At 38.8% G+C, this 27,449-nt stretch overlaps 1 protein-coding gene across 4 annotated transcripts in view; it reads right to left on the reverse strand.

Moving 5' to 3' along the window:
• UBN2 (ubinuclein 2) overlaps positions 1-27,449 on the reverse strand; it is a 97,442-nt gene that overhangs the window by 28,314 nt on the left and 41,679 nt on the right. For 2 of the 4 annotated variants that reach the window (XM_084896729.1, XM_084896728.1), the window contains exons 8-16: positions 23,014-23,143; positions 19,144-19,262; positions 18,452-18,565; positions 17,717-17,860; positions 16,969-17,019; positions 12,622-12,664; positions 8,182-9,729; positions 692-923; positions 174-263 (exon numbers count right to left, since the gene is read on the reverse strand). In XM_084896729.1, coding sequence (XP_084752855.1) covers positions 174-263; positions 692-923; positions 8,182-9,729; positions 12,622-12,664; positions 16,969-17,019; positions 17,717-17,860; positions 18,452-18,565; positions 19,144-19,262; positions 23,014-23,143 — 2,471 coding nt within the window. The remainder of the gene's footprint in view (positions 1-173; positions 264-691; positions 924-8,181; positions 9,730-12,621; positions 12,665-16,968; positions 17,020-17,716; positions 17,861-18,451; positions 18,566-19,143; positions 19,263-23,013; positions 23,144-27,449) is intronic. The other 2 variants (XM_084896730.1, XM_084896731.1) reach the window with 2 other exon arrangements.

Raw genomic sequence — 27,449 nt, forward strand, 5'->3', positions numbered from 1 at the left:
CTTATTTCCTTTCTCTTAAAAGGAGTTTGTTGCTAATGAGGATTCAGTCATAGGAAAGTCTGGTTTTTTTTCAACCTTTGTATTTCATTCACATGTTTTCAGAAAAAAAAGTCCAGTCCAATCTATATAGCTATATAAACAACAAAGAGATGAAAAAGAGGTGGCTTTCTTACCATTAAATGTTTGCTGTAAATGTGTAGGCAGAGGTGAGTGGGAAAGTGTTGCTGCATGCTGAGCTCCTGGCTGTAAACCCTTTAGTAAATCTGAGAGGAAAACAGATTTGTCAGTGATCTTCTTAAATCTGGTTGAGCCCTCTGAGAGCAAAAATGAAAATAGTTTAATTTATCTAATGTAAGCACAGCCCTGACTTCAAAGGCCTTCTTAAGTTAGAGTACATACATGTTAAAAATTTTACATATATAAATGTATTGTGAATGCAAACACTCAGCAAATCTGACTTCCTCTTATTATAAATTTCATTTAGAAATGTGGTATAGTGGTTCGTTTAAAAATTATAAATAAAATCTCAGAGTCCAATAGTTTGATTATACTTAGATTAAATACATTGCATTTCTTTTTTTTTTTTTTTTTAATTCTATAATCTACACAAGTCCAACTGGTATAATGAGTATAGTAATTGTTTCCTATTCTGTCAAACTAGGCAGCCAAGTAAACAAAGGGCCCCACTTACTCTGAGTTAAGCTATGGTGGAGAGCGGCTGAGGTAGATCCCGAGGTGGTTGTCACGCCAGCTGTGTCCGTTCCAAAGCCAAGTAGCTCCAAGGGAAACTGGAAGGGCATGGTCACTGGAACAAGGCCACCCAGCATCCCAAAAGGAGTCACATTTTGATTTGTTACAGACAAAGGTGATGTCATGAGAGTCAGAGGTGAGGCATTAGCCAATAATGATGCTCCTGCTGTGGACTGCAGAAACCAGGGGTCAAAATACATAAGAAATAAAATCTTTAACCTGAATTGATTTATTTAATATTCTCATGGGCACAAGACTATGTTTTATATTTGCTCTAACAGAAACTTTGATATAGCAATGAAGATAGAGGTGAACAATATAATTCAAAGAGCTACCAATATTGGTTTTGTAAGTAATCCTATACTCAACTCTTCATCACGTTTAGACTCGTCCTTATTTTATTGCCTATATTAACACCCATTCACCCTCTCAATCCATTCACTTCCAACCTTAGATTCCCCTGGATCTGAACCAATTTCAATGTGGTCTCTGAAATTGCTCGGTCCCTTTGCTATTTGTCTTATACTCTTTCCTGGCATAGTCCCTGTAGTTGCTGCTACAGACTATTATTATTCTCTCAGAGGCCCTAACTCTGTATCCTTTATTTTCATCCTAACACCTTGAAGAGATGAGACCACCTGGGATGTCCTTCCTCATCAGCCTCACCTGTCTCTTCTCCAAAAGCTATGACCTAGGTATGAACTGGCCTATTCCATGAATCCCATCAATGTAGAACTTCCGGTACAAATAATCTAGTATTTGCACTTTTTCCACGTTTCCTCTGCCTTCTCACATATAGAGAATTCTTATCTCTTTTTAAATATATATATATATATATATATATATATATATATATATATATATATTTATTTATTTATTTATTTATTTATTTTAGAGAGAGAAGAAGGGGGAAGGACAGAAATAGAAACATTGATGAGAGAGGAACATTATCAATCAGTTGCCTCCCGCACCGCCCCTACTGGGGACTGAGCCCGTAACTGAGGATGTGACCTTGACCGGAATTGAAGGCTGGGACCCTTCAGTTCAAAAGCTGACACTCCATCTGAGCTAAACCAGCCAGGACTCATCTCTTTTTATAACCACTTATTCCTGGCTCTTCTTCAACTCTAGAAACCACCTAACTTATTTATATTCCTTTTATCCTCAAACTTACTGAATGACAGCCTCCTCTTTCCACATTATCTAGTCTCTCCTTACTCCCTGTAAGTTTGTTTCCATCTCTCTACTACTTTTCTGAGTTTAAACTACTTAAGGTAAAGGCAAATTAGAGGGTGTTTTGACACTCCCCTGTTTCTTTTTTAAATATATTTTTATTGATTTCAGAAAGGAAGGGAGAGGGAGAGATAGAAATGTCAATGATGAGAGAAATCATTGATCAGCTGCCTCCTCCACGCCCTCAATTGGAGATCCTGCAACCGGGGCATGTGCCCTGACTAGAAATTGAACCATGATCTCCTGGTTCATAGGTTGACATTCAACCACTGAGCAACACCAGCAGGGGCCCCACCTGGGTTTTAATGCTGTTTATGAATAAAAACATTGAAATAAAAAATATGCCAAATATGCTAACACTGATGAACTTTCATTGAACAATTACTTACATATACTTCATTAAGCTAATTTAATTCTTTGAACGATTTTCTATACAGGAATTAAATAACTTTTCCCATTTGACTTCTTTTCTATGTGAATTTATCAACAAAGATTATAATAAGCTTTTTTCAGTATATTATCTATTATAATTTTTGCAACTGTTTTCTTTTGTAGCCTTATTTTACTAATTCTAAATTTCCTTGACCAAGTATTTTACATGTTAGCCACTGTCAGGCTTATTTTGTGTGTTGATTATTCAGCCAATAAACATTATTCATTAATAAAGCTGAATCAATTTACTTAGTTAATATTTGAGAGTAATACAGGTGATCTTCCCATCCATCCATGCCACATCCATAGTACTTGTATATACTTAGTGGTCCCTGCTACTGCTGCACATGAATTGCAGGACAATCTCAAGAAGCTTCCCATTCTGTTTTTTCCCCTCTCACTCCAATAACCTTCCCTCCCGTTATCTCCTTTAATTTTAATCTCTCAAATTTATATCCACACTCCTGACCTCTCATCTCAATTTCAATCCTGTATATCTAGAAGTTCAATGAAGAATCTAACTTGGATATCTAACACTCACCTACTTGGCATGTCCACAACTAAACAAATCATCCATCACCTGCTATGTTAACTGCTATCGTCAACAGTCTGGTTCTTACCTGCCACTTAGGTTTAACACCTTAGTTTTCAGGCATTAAAAAGTAAAGGACAAGGTGAGCTCATGGGCAACATACACATTCTTTGTTTCCATAACTTCCTCCAACACTCAAGTATAAGTCTTTATCTTTCTGCTTGGAATTAACTATCTTTTTTACTTTCTATTGTGGCAATTTGTGCTATAAAAAAAATGGGCACATTAAAGAAAGAATTACTAAGTTAAAGCTAATAATAAGTGAAGCAATTTAGATAGAAAGGATCCTGCATCAATTTGAGAATTAACAACACACTATAATATTATTCCATTTTATTTTTTCACAACAGTTCTTTCTTCTTTTTAGTCATACTTCTATTGTAGTCTCAGGATAATAAGAGGCACATACTTCAAGGCAGTGCACCCTAAACAGAGCCCCTAGTGAGAAACAGTAAATAACTGCTGCTAATAAAGAAAACTATGTTTCTGGAGGAGGCTAACTGAAGCATTAAAATCTATGGAAAATGCCCTGTCCAGTGTGGCTCAATTGCTTAGAGTAGGGGTGTCGAACTCAATCAGAGAAGGGGCCAAAATCTAAAATCCAGCCTAAATCGCGGGCCGAATGGTTTACTGAACAGTCATAAACTGACAGTGGAGTGCAGTGATGACAGCGCGGTGCGGGCCACATTGCAAGGCCTGGCAGGCTGGATTTGGCCCGCGGGCCTTGTGTTTGACACTGTGGCTTAGAGCATCATCCCACACACCAAAAGGTCTCAGATTTGATTCCTGGTCAGGGCACATACCTGGACTGGGGTGTGTACTCAAGGCAACCGATTTATCTCTCTCTCTTCCTCCCTCCTTCCCTCTCTCTCTCTCTGTCAAAAAAAAAAAAAAAAAAAAAAGACCCCAAAAAAAACACCCCCCAATAACATAGATACAAAATGTAAATTAAGGCAACTTCCAAAATTAAATAATTGAGTATTAGCAATAAAAAATGGTGTCATGCCATAAGTACCTAACATTTTTGTACGGTCAGCATTTCTGTATCTAATTTTGTTTATAAAACTAAAATGAAATATCAGATTATCTATGTTACATGGGTATAAATTTACCTCTCCTAAAACACGGAGACCTTTCAAAGTGGGGCATCCCACCAGCGGTATCATTCAGAAGCACACAGAAGAAGCTGTCAACCTGAAGTAGGCAAACAACTCAGGATAATTCCCCAAGTCAAAAATACTTTGTATGATCTTCACATTTCATTCCCAGGGGAAAATATAAAGAGAATCCTTGTTCTCTCTTCCTGTGGTTAGCATTACTTTTATTTTTTAAAACCATGTTTTTTATTTTGGTAAGTGTATCCACCCCCCTCATTCCCTACAACATCCAGAGTGATCTTTAGAAATATTAGACCATACCACTGCCCTCCCTGTAAAAGACCTTCCAATAGCTTCCCACTGCACACAGAATAAATTCCAGTCTTTATCATGGCCCACAAGGTGCTCATCACATGGTAATGTGGAACTCCAAACTCATCACCTACCCATCCCTTCCTAGTCTCGCCATGCAGGTCTACGCATCTTATACAGGTCTACAGGCCTGTTCTTTCCTGTCTTCACACCCACCACCCACTTTGCCTGAATTATTTGTTCCCTCCTATTTCCAAAGGCTGAATCCTCAAAGAGGCCATCCTCAATTCTCAACTTAAATGCTGCCTCCTCAAAGAGGCCATCCTCAACTCCCTAACCTATGTTAACAACAATCACACTTTATAATATTATTCCATTTTATTTTTTCGTAACACTTCACATATTTTTAAAACTTGTGTTTTATTTTCCTACCTAAAATACTGTACATGCTCCATAAAGAGAAGGGGATTTGAATATGAATGTTCACCCTGTTTCCCCAGCACCTAGAACAGTGCCTGGCACATATTAAACACTTAGTAAGCATTTGCTTAACAAAGCAATTATTTTCAGAATTCTCAAGTGGCAAGGACAGGATTCATAGAAAAATCAATAAGTTGAAGGGCAAGAAAGAAGAGGAATACGTTGAGAGGAAAATTATCCAATAAAAAGCAGGTAGAGGTCATAATCTGAACCCAGAAAGATTTTAACTTCTGTTAAACTCAAGACCTGTCACTTTCACTCTGCAAATGAGTACACAGCTGATGATATATTTCAGACTGGAATTAAATACTTTGTAGCACAGATAGGAAATCTGTTTTTAGTGTTGAGAGTACTTGAGAGACAGGATCAAGAAGCCACAAGTAGCTGATAAGATTTCAGTGAGATGCTATATTAAAAAAACAAAACAAAAAACAACACACAAAAAACCCTTGTCACCAAAAGTTAGAAGCAACCTTATTTAATTATTGACCTTTTCTTCAGTAAAACCAGTAAGAAGTGAACAAAAAGGATTGGATATGAAGGCAGGAACACTAAGGTCTCCAAATCATAAAGTCATTTTGGAGAGGAAGAAAACCAGGAGGGAGTATATTTTAGAAACACAAATTTTGTCATGTAAGTTCATGCTGAGAAACTAAGTGATAAATAACCGGTATACCAAGTATCTGTGTTCTTTTAGCGTAAATGATTGCAAGAAGGATTCCTTGAGGGGTGGGGGTGGAGGTGGGGAGAGAATAAAACTGCTAGATTCTGGAGATGACAAATGATAAAGATTTAATGTTAAAGTCGGAGAAAACAAAACAAGTGGGGGAAAAAATTTTTTAACTCCAAGGAAAAACCCCAAATATAATAAGAAAGCAAATGAAACCATCGTGTGAGATATTTAGCTCAAAAGAGACAATATTTGCCAAAACCGGTTTGGCTCAGAGCGTCGGCCTGAAGACTGAAAGGTCCCAGGTTTGATTCCGGTCAAAGGCATGTAACTTGGTTGCGGGCACATCCCCAGTAGGGGGTATGCAAGAGGCAGCTGATCGATCTCTCATCCATGTTTCTAACTCTCTATCCCTCTCCGTTCCTCTCTGTAAAAAATCAATAAAATATATTAAAAAAAAAAAAAAAAAGAGACAATATTTTACATAGTCATGGATTTTACCAAAAGTTGTCATTTTACTCTTTCAGGAGAATAGGACAAATATAAGGGACCTAAGAGCCTCATTTATCATAATGAGAAGTCAAAGACAATACTAAAAAAATAAATTAAGAGTCTCTCATTCATTCTTATTTAAAATCCCAGAGAAAAAGCAAAGAGAGTTAAAAGTAGCAAGCAGGAAGATACGGAGTAGGGAACTGCCATTTCTATTATAATCCTTTCAAATATTCCTTTGATCAAATTAAAGATTTGAAAAAGTCAGCATTTTAATAAAGGTAATACAAACAGAAATGTGGACTAACTTGCAGATTTAAATTATAACTTAGATTTTAACATACAAACCCTATTCAGATTGTTTTTAGTGTTACTTCATATTTCTGATTAAAAGTAAAATTATATAAAACATCAATAAATCCTAGTTTCTAATTCATAAAATATCAGTTAACTAAATTTTGTTCTCTATTAGAATTCTGGAATCAATTCATTTCTAAGCCTACAGTAATGGCAGTGACGATTTTGGTTTTAAGTGTACATTGAATACCAATGCTTAGCGTGTACTGAATAGCAGAGAACCTCTATGAACTCCAAGGGGAAAATTCTTTCATTATATGTTCATATTCCACATAACCAGGACACAGTATAAAGTTAGAGCATTTTGTTAAGAGAACAGAATTCTATAAATCAATAAAAGTCATGTTTTCAAAGAATATTTAAGAACCCAAGAACACATCATAAAATGTCACATTTTTAAAAAGCTTAGTATGAAACAGAATATTATGTAAAACGTACTATCTTAAAAAAGTACCAGGAATAAAGTGGAATTGGCATAAATGTTTACATTAAGGAAAACAAGAATCTAACATGTAACTTTATTGACTTGAGTGTTATTGTTTTTTTAAAATATTTTTTTTCTGAAGAAAATTCAATAAAAATTTTACAGCATGCTGAGCATAAAAAAAAAAAAAAAAAGTACCAGGAATAAAGTGACGGAATAATGGGTGATTTTTATTTTCTTTTTTGAATTTGCCTACAGTGAGCATGTATTTCTTTCCAGTGTGGTGGTGATGTATTAAAGAAACTAAGTCAGTAATGTGAAAGTCTCAGAATACAAAGTGGGATATAGATGGAAACAATAACAGAGATGATATGGAAGGCAGAGAGATGAAATACATGAGTAATAAAGAGCTCTCAAAAATTCTAGGCCAAATGGGTCAGAAATAATTATAACATGTAATCAAATGAAATATTCTTGAGCTGAAAAAAAGATAGCCAGGTTTGAAATTGAAGTTACAGAGTTACTGAAAACAACATAAACCAAGCCAAAGTCTGTAAACACTTGAATTTCAACAAAAGAGAAAAAATCTCACTAGCATTTCGGCAGAGAAAGCACATCACTGAAAGGATACCCTCATATTCTTCTATAATCCTAAATACAGAGGGTCAGTGGAACAGTATTTACAAAATTTGAAGTGAGACAATTAGTGACCCAAGAAATCTGTAACTATTCAACTGTGAGAACACAGAAATGACCAGATATGTAAGAGCTAAGGTAAAATAGCTTTCATTTCAGCTTTTTAGAAAATATTCTTTGAGTGAGATGCTCCCATTAACTGAGAGCTAATAAGGAAGCTTTGGTGTAAAAGTATTTTGATACTAATTTGACAGAGAATTATAAATGAATAATTGCAAAATAAAATTTTTATTAAAAAAGGTTAAAGAAAAAAATAGCATGCATGTATAAATTTGATTAAATAAGACAGTTGGCAGGAGAAAGGGGACTATAATGGAGTACAAAGGAGACAAGTGAAAGTATGTTAAATTCCTAAGTTACTAGATTGTTCTGGACTTTAATAAGGTAGTTTTAAATATGCATTTTAGTTATGTCTTTCGACATTTTTTAAAGTGAGCATGTATTATTTGAATGAAAAATAAATAAAATCCACGTTCCAACAAAAATCTCACCCCCAAGTATCCCAATCACTGTGATGTTCACATTAGGAACATTCCTTGGCAATAAACTACAGGCTATTTGGCTATTACAAACAACCTATATTTTATAATAAGGAAAGGTTATACACTAATACATTTTATCCCATGAATGAATATAACATACATACCTGCACACTGGCTGTTACCACTGAAGACCCTGAGGCAGAGGATGGTCTATGTGGAGTAGACAACGGTTTAGTAGCACCCTGTGTTCCACCTCCTGTTCCCCCAGACAGACTAGTCCTATTAGCTCCGCTTGAGTTAAGGTTGCTACCTCTGCTGGCAGGCGCATTCACTGCAATTCCACTCAAGCTATTCTTCCCAACAGTTCCAGTGGATGATGAGTTTGGTGGCTTTGATGAGGCCTGAAGATTTTTTGTAGACGAAAGGCCTGAAGTGCGATTAGAGGGCAATAAATTCAAGGTGGGAGACTGTCTGCTGATGTTTATTCCACTGGGTTGTTTATGGATTGGGTTGTTACTGCTGGAGTGGCTACTCTGGGATACTAGTGCACTTGGACTGGAAGAACTTGAGGATACAGTAGGCTTGGGAGTTGGGTTGGATTTGGAAATAAGTTTAGTTGATACTGAAGGCTTAGCTGACAGAGAGGGCTTGGGTGAGGCCGAAGGCTTAGGTGAGGGCAAAGGTTTAGGGGATGTGGCAGGTTTGGGAGATGCGGCAAGTTTTGGGGATGCAGCCATTGAGAAGGGAGATTTGAAACCCTGCGTGGAGATTTGTGATACCATAGCCTTAGCTAAGTAGTTACTGGAGGTAGTGGTGCTAGGTACTGTCCTAGAAACCAGGGAGTGGGACCCTTGAGAAGCATTTCCAGGTGAGGGAGTAGGTAAGGGAAGGCGGTACATAAGTGACTTATCTGAAGTCTTAACAAGTGGGGATGAACAGGAAAGCTGGGGATTATTACTTAATTTCACCACTGGGTTGCTCTGTGATTTACTAATGGTTGCTTGCAGTGGAGACACATAATTTTGTTGGACAGCTGAATGCTGGTGCACCTTTGTTACTTGTGTTACTGAAGAAGCATCTTGGGCCTCTGATGTTCCCAGAGCATGAGAGGAGGCAGCAACTTGGGCTTGGGAAGAAGAGGAGACGTGGGACTGTGAGGAGGAAGAAGCGTGAATCTGGCTTGACCTCTGTAGTCCTTGTTGAAGTAGCCTGGCTGGCAAAGGTTCTAAGGAAACTTTAGGGTTCTGAATTGAAGAACCAGCAATAAGGCCTGAAGAGATGCCAGTATGAGCTAAATCCTGGGGTTTCTTTGGTACTGGCCCTGTGTGACCAGCAATAAGACTAGATGAATGTGCAGTCTGAGCAGAATCTAGTTTTTTGGGAGTAGCCAGTGGCAGCTTACTCATTATACTTGCTAATTTTTCTTCTCTCAGTCCTGGACGAGGTTTTGCAGTTGGCATGCTTATCCTTGAGCCAGCTGGAGGGCCCTTGTTGCCATTGTTGATAACAGCTAAAGCTTCCGAAACAAGATCCAGTGCCGGTGGGTGGAAAGAAAGGTCTTCATCTAGTGAGTCGTCAAGGCAGATCGTCTCCTGGACTGGAGTAGAGCTAGAGCTGGTGGAGGCCATGGCAGATATGACGGAACTTGAAGGACCACCAATTGAAGCCACCAAGGATGCAGGAGTTTTCTGGTCCTTTTTTGGACTACACTCCTAGTATAAACAGCATTGTATTAGAAAAAAATACAATGATTAATAAAAGTTACAAGTGATGGTTTTTAAAAGACTAAGAAGTTCTCGTGATTACTAAAATTCTATTGGAACTCTTCTTTAGAGACTTTAAAAACCATTTTTTTATACTCCAGTATCTTTTTTTTTTAATATTATTTATTGATTTTGTACAGCGAGGAAGGGAGAGAGATAGAGAGTTAGAAACATCGATGAGAGAGAGTCATTGATCAGCTGCCTCTTGCACACCCCGTACTGGGGGTATGCCCGCAACCAAAGTACATGCCCTTGACCGGAATCGAATCCGGGACCTTTCAGTCCCCAAGCCGACGCTCTATCCATTGAGCCAAACCGGTTTCGGCTAAAAACCATTTAAAAAAAATATATATTTTATTGATTTTGTACAGCGAGGAAGGGAGAGAGATAGAGAGTTAGAAACATCGATGAGAGAGTCATCGATCAGCTGCTTCTTGCACACCCCCTACTGGGGATATGCCCGCAACCAAGGTACATGCCCTTGACCGGAATCGAACCCGGGACCCTTCAGACCCCAAGCCGACGCTCTATCCATTGAGCCAAACCGGTTCCGGCTAAAAACCATTTTTTTAAAAAAAGCATAGAGAGGCAACCAATCGATGCATCTCTGTGACATCCATGTCTCTCTTTTCCTCTCCCCTCTCATCCCCTTCCCTCCACACTCTCTAAAATCATGGGAAAAATATCCTCTCTCCTTGGGTGATGATTAAAAAGAACAAAAACAAACCCATGCCCAAGGTCTTACATTATATATTAATTTATATGATCACAACACTTACCTTAACCATAGTGGGAAAGAATGGAGAGGAAGGGTCTTTACCATCACCTTCTAAGGTACTACAGTAAACAGGCTGTTAAGAATGCTGTTGCACTCTAAAGTCCTGAGCAACTTTTCTAAGTTTCTGTTCTAAAAGCCATGACTGAAAACCTCCCTGCCTCTCAGAAGTCTGCATGGTAAGTGCATTAAGATCAAAATTGTTTGTTAGCATGAATGGCTAATGCAGATGTGACATGTTCACTTTGGCCTGCCATGTAATTACACGATTAGTAAAAAATTACATTATAATAAAAGGTACAAAACCTGTGGGTAGGGGAGTGTATCAGAATAATATTGGCAGTGTTACCAGTATAAAATTGCTGGTGTTTTTTAAAAAAATATATATTTGTATTGATTTCGGAGAGGAAGGGAAGAGAGAGATAGAAACATCAATGATGAGAAAGAATCACTGACTGGCTGCCTCCTGCATGCCCCTCACTGGGAATGGAGCCCGCAACCTGATCATGATTGAACCTGGGATCCTTCAGTCCGCAGGTCGACGCTCTAGCCACTGAGCCAAATCGGCTAGGGCTAAAACTGCTGTTTTAAATAACCTTATTAATATTTTTTCTTTATAAAATTAACAAACCAGGCCCTGGTCAGTATGGCTCAATTGGATGGAGCTTCATCCCATATATTGAAAGGTCCCAGATTCGATCTCAGTCAGGGTATATACCTAGGTTGCCAGTTTGGTTAAGGTTGGGGCGCATACAAGAGCAACCAATCACTGCTTTCTCTCTCAGATTGGTAAATATATCCTTGGGGGAGGGTTTAAAAAACCCAAAAAGACAAACAAATAAACAAACAAAAATAAATCAGGCCCAGAGCAAGTAGCTCATTGGTTAGAGTGTTGTCCTGATATGCCAATGTTTCTGGTTCAATCAGGCCACATACAAGAAGCAATCAATGAATTCATAAGTGGAATGGCAAATCAATGTTTCTCTCTTTCTCTCCATTCTCTCTCTCCAAAAATCAACAAATAAAGTAAAAAAAACAGTAACAAATCCACTGTACCGTGAAGATTTACATTGGCAGAAAAATTGTTCAGGACGTACACTTGTGTAAAAAAAGCAGGTTATCCCACTGACACAAAATGTTAACTCAATCTGGATAAATGAATGGTTGGAAAGATAGATGGAAGGAGATGAAGTAGGGGCAAAGATACAGAAATTTCTACTTTTCTCCTTCTTACTTTTCGCTACTGTTTGCATATTCTAATGCAAGTGTGTCCTTATATTACCTCTCTAACTAAAATAGATATCTGAGGGATGGCAGGATGGGGGGAAACATCAGCAACATAGTTTTCCATTTTGGGGAAAGGAAAAAGTAATTTAATCATAAACAAACAAAACAAGTAACTTTCCTATAGTATCCTAACACTTCCATTATTAGAGTTCTGATAAATTAATCACATCTAAACAGATGTATCAAAATTTTTAAAAATTCTCAATGAAGGGTATTAGTTGTTTAAAAATAGGGTGTGAAAATAAAGCATGAACTCAACAGATCTAATATAATATTGTCTCAATATTATTTAGAAGACAAAGTAGTTTGGTTACTAAAAAAAAGGAACAGTGCTGCTCTGTATTCAAAGAGCCTCTAAAATTAAAGAAGGCACACAGCCGGTGTGGCTCTCTTACACTGATGTTTCTTCCTCCCTTTCTAAAATCAATAATAACTGGTGGGATGACCAAATCTGTCCAGTGGCTCTGCCATACTTTTAAGAACAAAAAAAGCCTTGGTCGTGAGGCTTAGTTGATTGGGCATTGTCTCATGCACCAAAAGTCACTGGTTTAATTCCTGGTCAGGGCCCATACCCGGGTTATGAGATAAATCCTTAGTCGGGGTGCATGCTGGAGGCAATCAATGTTTCTCTCCCACATCAATGTTTCTGTCTCTCTCCCCCTCTAAAATAAATAAAAATATATCTAAAAAACAAACCAATCAATTAATTAATTAAATTAATAAGAATGCATTTCAACAGTCAAAATTATGACTAATATAAGACTTAACTCAGAACTTACCTTTACTTTGGGTTTAGGAGCAGGAATCACCTTTTTCTTTGCCCTAACACACACAAAAAAATAAAAAGGAGGGCATTTCAGTAGCAGTTAGGTCACTCATTAGGAACGTATATCATAATCTTGTAATTACATAGGTAAATAATTTCTTCTGCTTTTTGGAAAACTCTTTAAAGGAAGGAACTATATGTAAGTGCTCAATTCATATGTGAATAGACAGCAACATTTCCCCCAATTTTGATGGACAACCAAAATATAAAATGTAGGATGATAAAGTTCTTTTAAAAATTAAATGTGGCCAAAACCGGTTTGGCTCAGTGGTAGAGCATGGTCTACAGACTGAAAGGTCCTAGGTTCAATTCCGGTCAGGGGTATGCACGTTGGTTGCGGGCACATCCCTGGTAGGGGGTGTGCAAGAGGCAGCTGGTCGGTGTTTCTCTCTCATCGACGTTTCTAGCTCTCTATCTCTCTCCCTTCCTCTCTGTAAAAAAATCAATAACAGTGGCTGCCAGGCTGGGAGCGGCCAGGCTTGGAGCAGCGGCTGCCAGGCTGGGAGCGGCCAGGCCTGGAGAAGCGGCTGCCAGGCTGGGAGAGGCCAGGCCCGGAGCAGCCGGGTCTGGTGCGGCCAGGCCAGGAGCAGCGGCTGCCAGGCTGGGAGCGGCCAGGCCCGGAGCAGCCGGGTCTGGTGCGGCCAGGCCCGGAGCAGTGGCTGCCAGGCTGGGAGCGGCCAGGCCCGGAGCAGCCGGGTTGGGTGCGGCCAGGCCCGGAGCAGCAGCTGCCGGGCTGGGAGCGGCCAGGCCCAGAGCAGCCGGGTCTGGTGCGGCCAGGCCCGGAGCAGCGGCTGACAGGCTGGGAGCAGCCAGGCCCGGAGTGGCCGGGACTGGAGCAACCGGGCCCAGAGCAGCCGGGTCGGGTGCGGCCAGGCCTGTAGCAGCAACAGCCAAGTCCAGAGCAACTAGGTCGGGAGCGGCAGTGACCAGACCCGGAGCAGCTGGTTGTGGAACGAACCAGAGCAACAGAGGCCAGGCCCGGAGCAGCCAGGCCCGGAACAGCTCGCTCCTCGCCTGCCCCTGCCCACGGCTGCCTCTCAGACATGGCTGGAAACTTTTGCGGGAACTTGAGGGTCTGCTGAATCAAGTTATGAAGGCTTAGATCTGGATGTGTTGAGTTAGTATAGCGCTGGGGTGTTGATCTGTGAGTGCCTTGGGTGGGGCCTGGATGAGGCTGGTTGACCTATTTGGAAATGTCTTTTGTGTGAAGTGTATCATTGGGCATGTGGAGGTATTATTGATATGAGAAAATGCTAAGTAACAGATTTACTATCTGAAAAGGGATTTACTATCGGGGAAAGGGAGGGAGGAAGAGACTGAACATAAACTGTGCACCTATGGATGAGGACAATGGGGGATGGAGAGGGGGCAGAGGGTGGGGTGGGAACCTGGTGGAGGGGGGAAGAAATGAGGAACCTTTGTAATAATATGAACAATAAAGATTGATTTTAAAAAAAAAATCAATAAAACTATATTAAAAAAAATTTAAATGTGAATATTCACAATAAAATAAAAATATCTCAAAATAGGCTAATGAAGTTGCCTATGGCTTCTCACTTCAAAGAATTAATAAAAATTCATAATTATTTATAGGAAAACAGCTTTGAAAAACTTACGATTCAAATTAAATCATGCTAAGAAGTTGTAAATGAGATATTTAATAAACAGAACAAAGCCTTTGCCCAATAGCTCAGTTGATTAGAATGTTAACCCAATATACCAAGGTTTCTGGTTCAATCTCTATCAGGGCACATACAAAAGTCAACCAATGAATGCATGAATATGTGGAAGAACAAATCAATGTCTCTCTACCTCGTTCTCTATCTTTCTTAAATTAAAATAGCAATCAGTCAGTCAATAAAACATTAAAACAAAACACAAAGTCCTCAGAATTTTAAAGGGAAAAAAGTTTTGCACAGCTGGTGTTGCTCAGTGGCTGCATGTCTACCTATGAACCAGAGGCCACCTTTTGATTGACAGCCAAGGCACATGCCTGGGTTGCGGGCTAATTCCCCAATATGGAGCATGCGGAGGCAGCTGATCAATGGTTCTCTCTCCCTTCCTCTCTGATACACACACACACACACACACACACACACACACACGTACGTATTTTTTGCAAAAGTTTGTCTTTGATTTTTTCCCCCAATTACAATTGACATACAGATTTTCTTTCATATAAAAAAAATTTTTTAAAAAAATACATTTTATTGATTTTTACAGAGAGGAAGGGAGAGGAATAGAGAGTTAGAAACATTGATCAGCTGCCTCCTGCACATCCCCTTTGCGGATGTGCCCACAACCAAGGCACATGCCCTTGACTGGAATTGAACCTGGGACCCTTCAGTCGGCAGGCCAATGCTCTATTCACTGAGCCAAACCATTAGGGCCATTTAAAAAACTGCTTTAAAAAATTATTTTTTAACATAAATACTCAAATAAAAATGTTGAAACAACTGAAAAAAAGGCAAGAAAAAATACCATGGAAACTATGGAAGCAAGTGTGAAAAAGTTTGAAGATTAAAACACTCATAAATTCCATAGTAGGAGAAAGTACTCAAATATTGACTAATTGAAGGGGTGACAAGCTAAAATACCTCATATTGTTTGAATATTTGTATTTCACTAAGCATTGTATGAATATCTGTATTTCACTTAATTGAATGTCATTACTTAGATTAACAAATATCTTAATTAAAACTGCCAATCTACAGCTTTATAAAAACAACAGTAATTTTTAAAGTGTGTGTGTGTGTGTGTGTGTGTGTGTGTGTTTTAATAAAGAGCACTTGAGCAAAAGATTTCCAGGCTCACCTATCCCATAGATTCCTACTTTCTGGTATAAAACAAAACAGAAAATTAGTTATATGTATCTCCCCACCATAGGATAACTAAACCACTTGCAACAAAGAACACCTATAATATACTAGAGGCACGTTGCACAAAGATTTGTGCAAGAACAGACCTTCCTTCCCCTGGCTGCCAGCACCAATTTTCTTCTGGCACCCGGGACCCAGGCCTTCGCTCCGGCCAGAGCTGCTGGTGCTGTAGCTCCCTCCACCTCTTACCCCTTTCACAGCAGGCATCCTGCCCCACATGGCCACTCAGCACCTGGAAATGCAAATTAACCCACCATCTTCGTTGGGTTGATTTGCATACTCGCTCCTAATTGGCTGGTGGGTGTTGTGGAGGCACAGTCAATTCGCATATTTCTCTTTTATTAGTGTAGATGAAACCAAGCTATTTCACATTTATACTAAAATAGTAAAAGTAAGAATTGAAAACTACAACTAATTCAATACATCTCTGATGGTGTACTAAGAAGATGTTCTTCCTACCAGCTGCAAAAAATTCCATCTATTGTAACTTACATAAGGAGAGAGGGAATTTTGTAATATATCCCAGAGGATGTTACCAAGACCTCTCAGTAGAACACTGAATTAGAGTGCTCAGTAAATTCTCATAACTTGCTAAATTTTATTCATTTTTAAAAAAATATATTTTATTGATTTTTTTTTTGCCCCCCCTCCCTCCCATACATACCCTCCCTCCCCAGAGTTTTATGTCCATTGGTTGTACTTATATGCATGTATAAATTTTATTCTTTATTAACCCCTTTATACTACACTTTTAGGCTATAGGGAATTAGCCCGAAGTTGAAGATAAAAAATAAAATTCTGTTGAATTAACAAGTATTCATTAAAAATGTAACCATGCCTTTTTATTACTGCCTGTCAGGAGGATAAGAGAGCTTTCCTTAGTAATCACATCACTAAGGAAATACCTGGTTTTGAACAAAAGGAAGGACATAAAGAGTAGGTTAACTTTGTGCAATAAAACACTCTGCAAGGCCAGGAAGTGAAGGTATGTATACTGAACTGTCTTGGAAAGCACAAGGTGTAGAGTTACCTAAGTAGATAGTCATTAAGAGGGGGAGGAAAAGGGCACAAAAGAACTAAAGGGCACAGACCCAGGTTACGGTACGTTATGGTTCTCAAGAACAAAGGAAACCACCAGAGCCTTGTTGTTTACATGGCTCCTTACTACCAGATCTCAGGCCAATCCATGTTAACATTATGGACTCAGGTTTTTGGAAACTACCCAGAGAACTGTTCAACAGATAAGTGTGTTCGAGGTCTATATAGTCAAAGGTAAAAATGATCTTTTTAAAAGAGGCAGTGGTAACATGGAGATTGTCTAAATGTACATTTAAGTCAGGTTTCAACGAGCATTCAATAAATGATACTTCTGTTTACCAAAGCACATGATTTGAATAAAAATAGAGTCTGAATTTACTCACGGGGCAGAAGTAAGATGATTATGCACGCTCCGACTTTCCTTAAAAAGCATTCTAGAAAATTTAAAGGACAGAATTAATTTTTTATAGTTAATAACATGATAATCACTTTATCATTTTAATCATTTGATTTTCAACAATCTATTACTGCTTATTTACCAAATAAAAGTTATCAGTAAATTCAATAATCAATCTTACACAGAATTTTATATTACCTCTATCTTAAATCTTTAACAGATCAACAGATGTTTTCTGTTAATTTAAAATGGAATGCTTTAAGATGACAGGTTGAGACAGCCAAGTCTAATACTTAACTCTTTAAACTGTAAATTAGTTTTTGAGATACTACTCTATATTGAATACTTTCAACAGAACCTATGGTTATGCCTTTAATCTTGTATTCAGTCTCTTTTCTTCACAATACCCATGTAAAGTTCCCCTTCCAAAGTTGAAAACCATCTTTCTCCTTACTACTACAAAATTTAGATATGAAAAAGTAAAAGTGGTCAGTTAAAAAAAATCATCTTTATATATATTCTACATCTCTATGTCCATGTGACTCATTCTTTAGTTTTTTAAGTACTTGAAGTTTGCAAAGCACAGATCATCTGAGATGATTATACAGAATTTTAAACACATTAGGTTCTTAACAAAATGAATGTCATGTATGTGTGTATATATATATGTATTGTTAATAACAGCCAATAAGAAGGAAGTAGATAAATAAAATCTAGGATGTCATATTTCTTACCTTGCCTGCATCCAGCCCTTAGGCCACAATGGTTTCACCTCTGTCTCCATAAAGGATTTAAGATAATCCTCAGCAGACTGGCTTTTATTTGGCTCTAACTCATAGCATCCCAATTTGATCTCAACAAGGTTACATAACAAAGTTCTAAACAGATTAAAAATATATATTTATATATAAATCTGACTGAAAAGTTGTAGAAAATTAAGCTTGAAACAGATTTTTTTAAAAAGCACATAAACCTGACAGCAATAGCAAAGAATTATTATCTGAATAAATCAGATGATGTCAAGAAGATAAGTAATATCTATCATATATTATTCATTGCACTATAGCCAAATCCCCACATGAAACAATTTCCTTTGATACCTTTAATCTAGGCACCAAATACTGAAAGAGATAGTCCTACAACTAAATCCTTACATGGGGTACCGAACTGCTGATAAGCATGATGACTGACCACGCAAGTATATTGAGTCCTTCACCTTCTGAAACCAGTACATGAGTTACTCGATAATTAAATAATTAGCTTTAAAGAAACATTATATAAAAATAAAAGTGACAGCATTTTAAAAATATTAGGACCATGTCAATCTTCTCTTGAATAAATTTTTTTTCTATATACTTATCTTTGGTTGTTCCCAATCTAATCTTCGACTTATTGTAGATTCTTTTTATGAAAACCTTACATCTCCATTATCTATTTAGTTAAAAGTAAAGGCTTTGGTTACACCTTACCTAATGGTGTCATCCCAGTGGAATTTCTTTCTTGGTCCTATGACACGTTTCCCTGGTTTCTCATCATCATCTTCCTCGGATCCATTTTTATCTCGTTCTTCATCTGTTTGCAACCTAAAAATATAAAACATTTTATGAAGCAGAGTTTTAATTCAACATTGCTTATGACAATACACTCGCTAGAAACTTGTTGAACTGCTTAATTGGATGTTAATTCAAAAGACAAGGTAAATAGGGAATCTACCTTTCTACATAATACTTTGAATTTAATTTGGGGTTATAAAGTCATTTGGTAAATAAGGTCTTCAAACTATACTATAAAGGCATAAATACTTATTTTTTAGTTCAGAATATATTTGTGTCCAATCTTAGACAGTCAAGTTCGTCAACATGTGAAATGTCTGACCAGTGTCAGTTCTTGCTTTGAACACACCCATACAATAAATCAACAGACCTTTCCCCTTTGAAATCAAAGCATTTAAGTGGGAAGTGTCATTTAGAATATATTAGGTAAGTTTTAAATATTTTGATAAAGACCCACCCATAATACCCACATATAGTACAAAGACGCAAATATACCATTTTAGAGGTAAATGTAGATGTCTACTAGGTGATAAAGTCCACTTAACACCAACCTTTAACAAGTAAATATTTATCAAACAAAACCCAGTTCAAATAGAGTAAGTACATACTTGGCACACTTAGCTTGACTACGAGCCTGGCAGTCCTCCTGGTATTTAAATAGCTGTTGAGGCATGACATTGCTAACAGCCAGTTTCAGTTTTTGCAAAGGTTCTCTTAAACGATCATCCTGAGAAACAAAGTTTTTTCAAACATATTTACAAAATTCAATTTGTAAGCAGATCCTCAAATGATTAACATTTATGCTTTTAAACATTAATTATAGATATGAAGTGTTTATATATTTAAGTATGGACACTGGTTTTACAACACTGACTTTTCATAGTGCACACTGGATATAAAATTAGTATGACCATACTTCCCAGGTAGCCAAGGAGAATCTCAGGTTTTGCCTACTGCCCTACATAGCTATTGACTGGTCACTTAGGCTTTTATATATATACTAGAGGCCCGGTGCACAAAATTCATGCATGGGGTGTGTGTGTGTGTGTGTGTGTGTATGTGTGTGTGTGTGTGTGTTCCTCAGCCCTCTGCAATCTGGGACCTCTCAAGGGGTGTCCGTCTGCCCGTTTAGGCCCGATCCTACTGAGATCAGCCTAAACGGGCAGATGGACATCCCTCCCACAATCCAGGACTACTGCCTCCCGACTGCTTGCCTGTCTGCCTACCTTCCTTCCTGACTGCCCCTAACTGCTTCTGCCTGCCAGCCTGATCACGCCCTAACCACTCTGCTGCCAGCTCGATTGATGGCTAACTGCTCCTCTGCCAGCCTGATTGCCCCTAATTAGCCTCCCCTAACTGCCCTCTCTTGCAGGCTTGATTACCCCCAACTTCCCTCCCTTGCAGGCCTGGTCCCTCCCAACTTCCCTCTCCTGCTAGCCATCTTGTGGCGGCCATCTTATGTCCACATGGGGGCAGCCATCTTGTGTCTTGGAGTGATGGTCAATTTGCATATTTTATTCATTAGGGAGGATAGAGGCCTGGTTCATGGGTGAGGGCCAGCTGGTTTGCCTTGAAGAATGTCACGGATCAGGATGGGGGTTCCCTTGGGGTGTGGGCAGCCTGGGTGAGGGGCCTGTGGTGCTTTGCAGGCTGGCCATAAACCCTGGTGACCCAAGTGGAGGCTCTGGTATCTGGGATTTATTTATCATCTATAACTGAAACTGTGTAGCCTTGAGTGGAGTACAGGGCTGACCAAGGTGTGCAGGAAGTTTGGCTTCCTCCATTGTCAGGGAAACCCAAGCCTCCTGCTTACTCTGTGGCCGTAGCCATCTTGGTTGAGTTAATTTGCATACTCACTCCTGATTGGCTGGTGGGTGTGGCTTGTGGGTATAGTGGGGATACGATCAATTTGCATATTACTTTCATTAGATAAGATATAGAAAGATGCTACTTTATGTTAGAAATGCTTCACCTTTGGCTAACAAATTACATGAATACTTTAACTGTAATACAAATGATTACATAGATGACAAAATCTACATTTTGCAGAGCACTACTGGGTAATCTCATTATGATGGGGAACAAGTACCACAAAGGAGAGAAACTGCAACACATGATACAGTGTGGAAGACTACCAACAGGATGTTGGCTGGCATCCTGTTCTCTCATTTATTGTTAGTAATTGTGACTTATGTTGCAAGCGAAAATGCAAAGTAAGGCCAAAATGAAAAAGGAAATTGGGAAACTCTTATTCAGATGGGTTCAGGGGTAAAAAGCAAGTAAATTTGTATCTGACAGCTTTAATTAACCAATTAATTTTCATCTTGCAAGTAACAATATATGTAATTATTAAAACACATTTTTATTACTATCATAGGTGCAGATATATTATAAAACTTTTTTTTATAAAAAAAAAAAAAAAAGATTTTTTTGACCCAGGAATTTGGATTAGGATGAGTGAGCTGAGTCAGTCTGTGTATGTAGATTTTCTGGGTAATGTTAAACCTTGAGAATCAAGTAATCTTATCTGTACATAAAGGGAGAAAGATGAGATGTGGGGAGAGAGGTAGAAAAAGAGTTAATCCAAATGACCAATTCCCATCCTTCCTGACTGCATTCTTGTCCTTAATTCCATGAAAAACCTTTATACATTAAAAAAAAAAAAGTCCTTTTTTATCCTAAATTACATTCAAGTTATTTTTTATTACTTATAAGTTATAAATATTTTTTAAGTATAGAGGCAAAAAAATCACTTAGTGATAAGTAATCAGAACAATGAAAGCATGAAAAACCTTTTATATGAAGTGAAGAAGGAGATATAATAAAAGCTTTCAAAAACATGAAAACAATGAAGTGGACAAATAATTAGATTTGTTTATGAATTCAAAGGTAGAATTAGGACCAACAGGTTAGAAAGCACCTGGGTTTGGCACAAAGCATGGAAGAACTTTCTGATAGTATCCTATATTAGAGTCCTGATGAACGAAATTTTGTGCAAGAGTAGGCCTTCCTTCTCCTAGCTGCTGGCACCAGCTTCTCTCCGGCACCCAGGACCCAGGATTCTTCCCTCCTCTGGCTGCCTGCTGGCACCCACGACCGGAGCTGCTTCTCTCGGGCCACCCACAGGCACCTGGGGTCTGGGCTGGCTTCCCTCCAGCCCCGGCTTCGTCAGGAAGGGCGTCTGGAATGACGTCCGGTCTAATTAACATATTATCCTTTTATTATTATTCTATATAATAGAGAGGTGTTATGCAAATTGAGCCTCATGCCATCATGTCATCACAAGATAGCTACCACAAAATGGCGACCCCCATACTGTCACAAGATGGCCTGCTGGGGAGGGCAGTTGGGGTGACCAGGCTGGTAGGGAAGGGCAATTAGGGGCAATTGGGCCAGCAGGGAAACAGTTAGGTGTCAATCAGGCTGGCAGGGGAGTGGTTAGGGGGTGATCAGGCAGGCAGGCAGGCGAGTGGTGAGGAGCCAGCAGCCCAGGATTGTGAGAGGAATTCCTGATTGGAGAGGGTGCTGGCTGGGCTGAGGAACCACCCCCAAGTGCACGAATTTCGTGCACTGGGCCTCTAGTAGATAATAAAAGCCCAGTGACCAAATGGCAGGACAACTGCTTGACCAGCCACTGTGATACACACTGACCCTCAGGGCGCAGATGCTCAACACAGGAGCTGCCCCCTGGTAGCCAGTGCACTCCCACAGTAATGAGTGGCGCTCCCAGTGGCCGCTCCCCGGAGGCCACGTCCCCACTAGTGCACGAATCCTGTGCACTAGGCCTCTAGTATTGAATTAAGTTTCTGACCACGGGAGAATTCATCTTGGACAATCATTTAGTGTGGTTGTAGTCAAAGAGAATCTAGCAAAATATGGACTAGAGCCGAAACCATTTTGTCTCAGTGGATAGAGCATTGGCCAGCGGACTAAAGGGTCCCAGGTTCAATACCGGTCAAGGGCATATACCTTGACCGGTATTGAACCTGGCTGTGGGCACATCCCCAGTAGGGGGTGTGCAGGAGGCAGCTGATCGATGTTTCTCTCTCATCGATGTTTCTAACTATTCCTCTTCCCTCCTCTCTGTAAAAAATCAATAAAATAAAATTTTTAAAAATAGACTAATTTTTAAATATTCATGCAATCATGTGATTCTTTCCATTGGTCTGCATAATATCTGTAGAAATCCATTTCCAGAATAAGAAAATTGAGTTATAAATATGTCAGTTTATTTGTTGAAGGCAAAGCTAGCTGTGAAATAGGTTAATTTACTAGTCCAAGAATCTATGCTTTAGAAAATATTTCTCACCTAAACATATCAATTATTGAAAAGCAATTTTTTTTCAGGGGATCCAAAGTGCCACTAATATTCATACAACGTGACTATAAAGCAATAATATGCAAAAACCCGCACAAGAAACCAGCCTCTGTACAGGTGATAAAACTCCCCATGTAGGTATCACTGTTTCTCCCCTTACCTGGACGTTAAGATGTAACTTCTTTAGACGTTTTACCAGTGTTTCTTTATTGCATGGCACAAAAGCTTCAAGATGGGAGTAGACACCACTTCGAATGACAGGGCCTAGTTCCTGCAGCTGTAACTCAATGCTGACCGAAAACAACAACAAGTAAATAGTAAAGAATTTCTTTCAGGTAGCAACAGACAAGTGAGGAGGCAAAAGAAGTGATTCTTTTCTCATTTTACATTTCCATGATTTTCTATATTGTATTTTTTAAGAAAAAGAAATTAATAAATAGTGATGCTATAGAAAATTTCGATGCTCATCAGAGAACTTATATAATCTCAAACAAGCTGGGAAATAATATTTTTCATGGCTGCAACAAAGTCTACATTTCTGGGTAAAGAAAGCACAGGAACTCCATTATTTACCAGAAGTTCATTTCCTCAAGAAGATATCATACTCCCTTCACCACTTGCAATTACTATACTAGTGAGTCACATATGAGTTCTGAGTACTTTTTCCTTAGTTGTTTGAAAATTTCAGATTCAGCCAAGACCGGTTTGGCCCAATGGATAGAGCGTCGGCTTGGGGACTGAAGGGTCCCGGGTTCGATTCCGGTCAAGGGCATGTACCTTGGTTGCGGGCATATCTCCAGTAGGGGGTGTGCAAGAGGCAGCTGATCGATGACTCTCTCTCATCAATGTTTCTAACTCTCTGTCTCTCTCCCTTCTTCTTGTACAAAATCAATAAAATATATTAAAAAAAAATACTCTTATGAAAATTTCAGATTCAAAAGAGGTAAAATTTTTCGGGGTGCACATACAGACTGTTTCATCCATCTTTGTTTACTTTATTGTGCCCGCATTACAAACTAGGTATTTAATAGCCAGTTTGCACAATAAAATCATTTAACAATGCATTTCTCAGAATGTACCTCCATTCTTAAGCAGTGTGTTTAAATACACATCTTTCACAGATCCACTTTAATATTTTTTCCCTAAGAATTCCAATCTCCTAAGTCTCCATAAGTAGCTAGAAGCAACTATCATAAAAACACTTGGCACCCAAAGTGTGAATTTCAGTTATTTTCCCAGAGAAACAAAGTTCTCTTGAAGTGGTGAACTTTCTTGAGCCCTGCCTCCTGCTTTCTACCAGGCTCCTTTTCCTTCTTTAAGTGAAATCTATCCAAAGGCAGATTTCTATGCATGAAAGTTACTAATAATGGGCCTTGAACCTGATAATAAATTAGGAGCATAAGATCACTACAGGCTCCAAATGAATGAAAATATACTGGGACCATCTGTTATTAAATGCACTAGAGAACAAACATTGGGTTCTGTTGAGTAAATAGGCTGGAAACTCACTTTTATATCCCTGTCTACACAAAGCTCTCTTTTGTCTCTGGAGAAGTTTAAAAGAAATAAAACATGAAAATCTGTAGTGGAAGGAACAGCCATCTTTATAAACAAGATTCTTCTACTGAGGAATATTTAGTGATAAGGACTATGGCATCATCCTTTCTACACAGAATTCTAGAAATACAGTCATTTTCCCAAAGGTGATAAATGGCACATCTTCCTACCATGTCAACTTCCTCTTTTTCAAAAATCGTTTTGTTTTTAAAAAAAATATATTTTATTGATTTTTTACAGAGAGGAAGGGAAAGAGATAGAGAGCTAGAAACATCGATGAGAGAAACATCGACCAGCTGCCTCTTGCACACCCCCTACCGGAGATGTGCCCGCAACCAACGTACATGCCCCTGACCGGAATCGAACCTGGGACCTTTCAGTCTGCAGGCTGACGCTCTATCCACTGACCCAAACCGGTTTCGGCTCAAAAATTGTTCTTAATAAATTTAAAACACTACTAAAATAAAAACTCAGTGCAAATGAATTCTGGAATCTACTGAATTTCCTGGTGTTTCCTCAAGTATTCCAGATATCCTACCTATATTGTTCAAATAATACAACCACAGAAAACTACTAACTGAAGAAAGCTTAAAGAACAATAACCCAAATTGAAAATCACTTTACCTTAAAGCAAGAATTCAAAAGTCTGTTGATGTGATAACTAATAGTAGACAAGATGTGTGTTCATCCCTTTTGTCCCTAAATAACTGCTTAATTCAGATGGGCTAGTTCTAGGGTTACCCAAAGAAGAGTTGGTATGGAACAGGTTAGAAATAGGTTTGAAATATTGTTTGGGATTCCTCCAATTGCAAAGCAGCTCCTCCAGAGAGTAAGGAAAAGCTGTGGCTTGTAATCAACCCTTTCACTTTGCTAACCTTCATTTCAAAGAAAGAGAAACAGACAGACAGGCAGACCAATTGGTAAGCCCATTTATATTGACATTAGAGGTCAGTGCATGAATTTATGCATGACTGGGGTTCGTCTGGCCTGCCTTGATTGGGCCGGTCGGGATGGGCTGGTCAGGGGAAGGGGCCTCAGGCAGGGCAGGCTGGCCCTGTCCCCTATCAGGGACAGGCTTGGCCAGCTGGGGAGGAGGCTGCGGGCAGTTGGCCTCTCCTAGTCGAACTTCCAGTCAAGGGGACAATTTGCATATTAGCCATTTTTATTTTACTTAGTTATTTATTTTAAAATATATTTTATTGATTTTTTTCCAGAGAGGAAGAGCGAGGGATAGAGAGTCAAAAACATCGATGAGAGAGAATCATTGATTAGCTGCCTCTTGCACCACCACCCCCACAACCAAGGTACATGCCCTTGACCGGAATCGAACCCAGGACCTTTCAGTCCCCAGGCCGATGCTCTATCTACTGAGCCAAACCGGTTTCGGCTATTAGCCATTTTTTTTTTTTTATAAAGGAGCATCTAATAATGAAGGAAGACAGATCTCAATGATAAATATCCAATAAGATTGGTAGTACTTGCCTAAAGCATTTGTTGAGCAGAATTGTCTGGCTGAATTGGAATAATAGGCAAAGCATCAAGATTTTATTAGCAATGTCAGCTTGAAGGAGGAAATAAAGAATGAAATCAAGCCAACATGCTGTATATTTGGTGATCCAGGTCAAATTGATTAGGTTAAAAGTAAAAGGGTACTCTATTCCAACAAACTTGTCTCTTTGTATCTCCAGAATAAGGAAGCAATGGTGAGGCAGAGCCAATACACCTAAATACCTTCATGGGAATAACTACACCAAATAATCATCTACCTTATGTCCTTAGAAGATCAACTCAGTCCAGAGAAATAAAGGATGTTGGGTCAGGAAATATAATAAAGTGACTAAAAGAGAAAAAAAATTCAACTAAACACTACAGCTTGTAGAATTGGAGGCACACTTTCTTTTTTAAATTTATTTCAGAGAGGAAGGAAGAGGTAGAGAGATAGAAACATCAATAATGAGAGAGAATCATTGATTGGCTGCCTCCTGCACATCCTCCGCTGGGGATCGAGCCCACAACCCAGGCATGTGCCCTGACCAGAATCGAACCTGGGATCCTTCAGTCCAAAAGCCAACGCTCTATTCACTGAGCCAAAACTTTCTATGGAATAAAAAATAGACAGGCCCTAGCCCAGTAGCTCATTTGTTTGGAGCATCATCCCAATGCACCAAGGTTGCAGGTTCCGTCCCTGGTTAGGGCACATACAAGAATCAACCAATGAGTGCTCGAATGGGTAGAACAACAATCAACGTGTGTCTGTCAGTCTGTCTCTGTCTCTCCCAAAATTAATTTTTTAAAAATTAAGTAGGTAGGCTCCAAAAAACTAGAGGATTTATTTTAGGATATGAGAAGAACTGGCAGAGAAGCCAGTTAATGGAATGCTGCAATTCTGCTTATTTGAGATGTCATTTCCCAAGGATGGTCTTTTGATTCTCTCAGGGGAGATATACTAGTAGCTATTCCTGCTTACAGAAAAGTAAAATAAAAAAGAATTGTCTCCATCTTAGGAAAAGGACCTGATTTAGTAAACTTAGGGCTTTCAAATGGAAAGAAAAAGAAGAGCTCAGGCAGATCCTGATAATAGAATCTGGGACAGCTCTGATGAGAAATGTTATATTGTTTATTGAATCTGGGGTTTTAAGGGAGCTAGGTAAAAGGAGCTGGTGCCAACAGGAAGCATTTGCCTTGCTCTCAGGCAAACAGAAACAACTTGAAAAGCCCTGGATTAAATAAAGAATAGGAACAAAATTTCACCATATTAGAAGTAGCATACTAGGTTGTATGTTTCATGAAGTCCATAGGACTTAAAACAGTTTTAGTACTACAGCGTAAGAGAATGCAATTAATTAAAATGGTTATCAGAACCAACAAACCAATCCAACCTTTATATCTTGGGAAACTATCTTCATTATATATTTAAAAGAGAAATCACAGTATTAGAAACATTGGTTTTATTTCTTTCTGTATCATGCTACTGAACCACAAACACATTATTTTCCACAGTAAAGTACATTTTAACCATTGAACAGACTGTCAAACTAT

The sequence above is a fragment of the Pipistrellus hanaki genome (genome assembly GCF_964339955.1).
Source record: "Pipistrellus hanaki genome assembly, chromosome: 10".
In the NCBI taxonomy this organism is placed as follows: domain Eukaryota; kingdom Metazoa; phylum Chordata; class Mammalia; order Chiroptera; family Vespertilionidae; genus Pipistrellus; species Pipistrellus hanaki.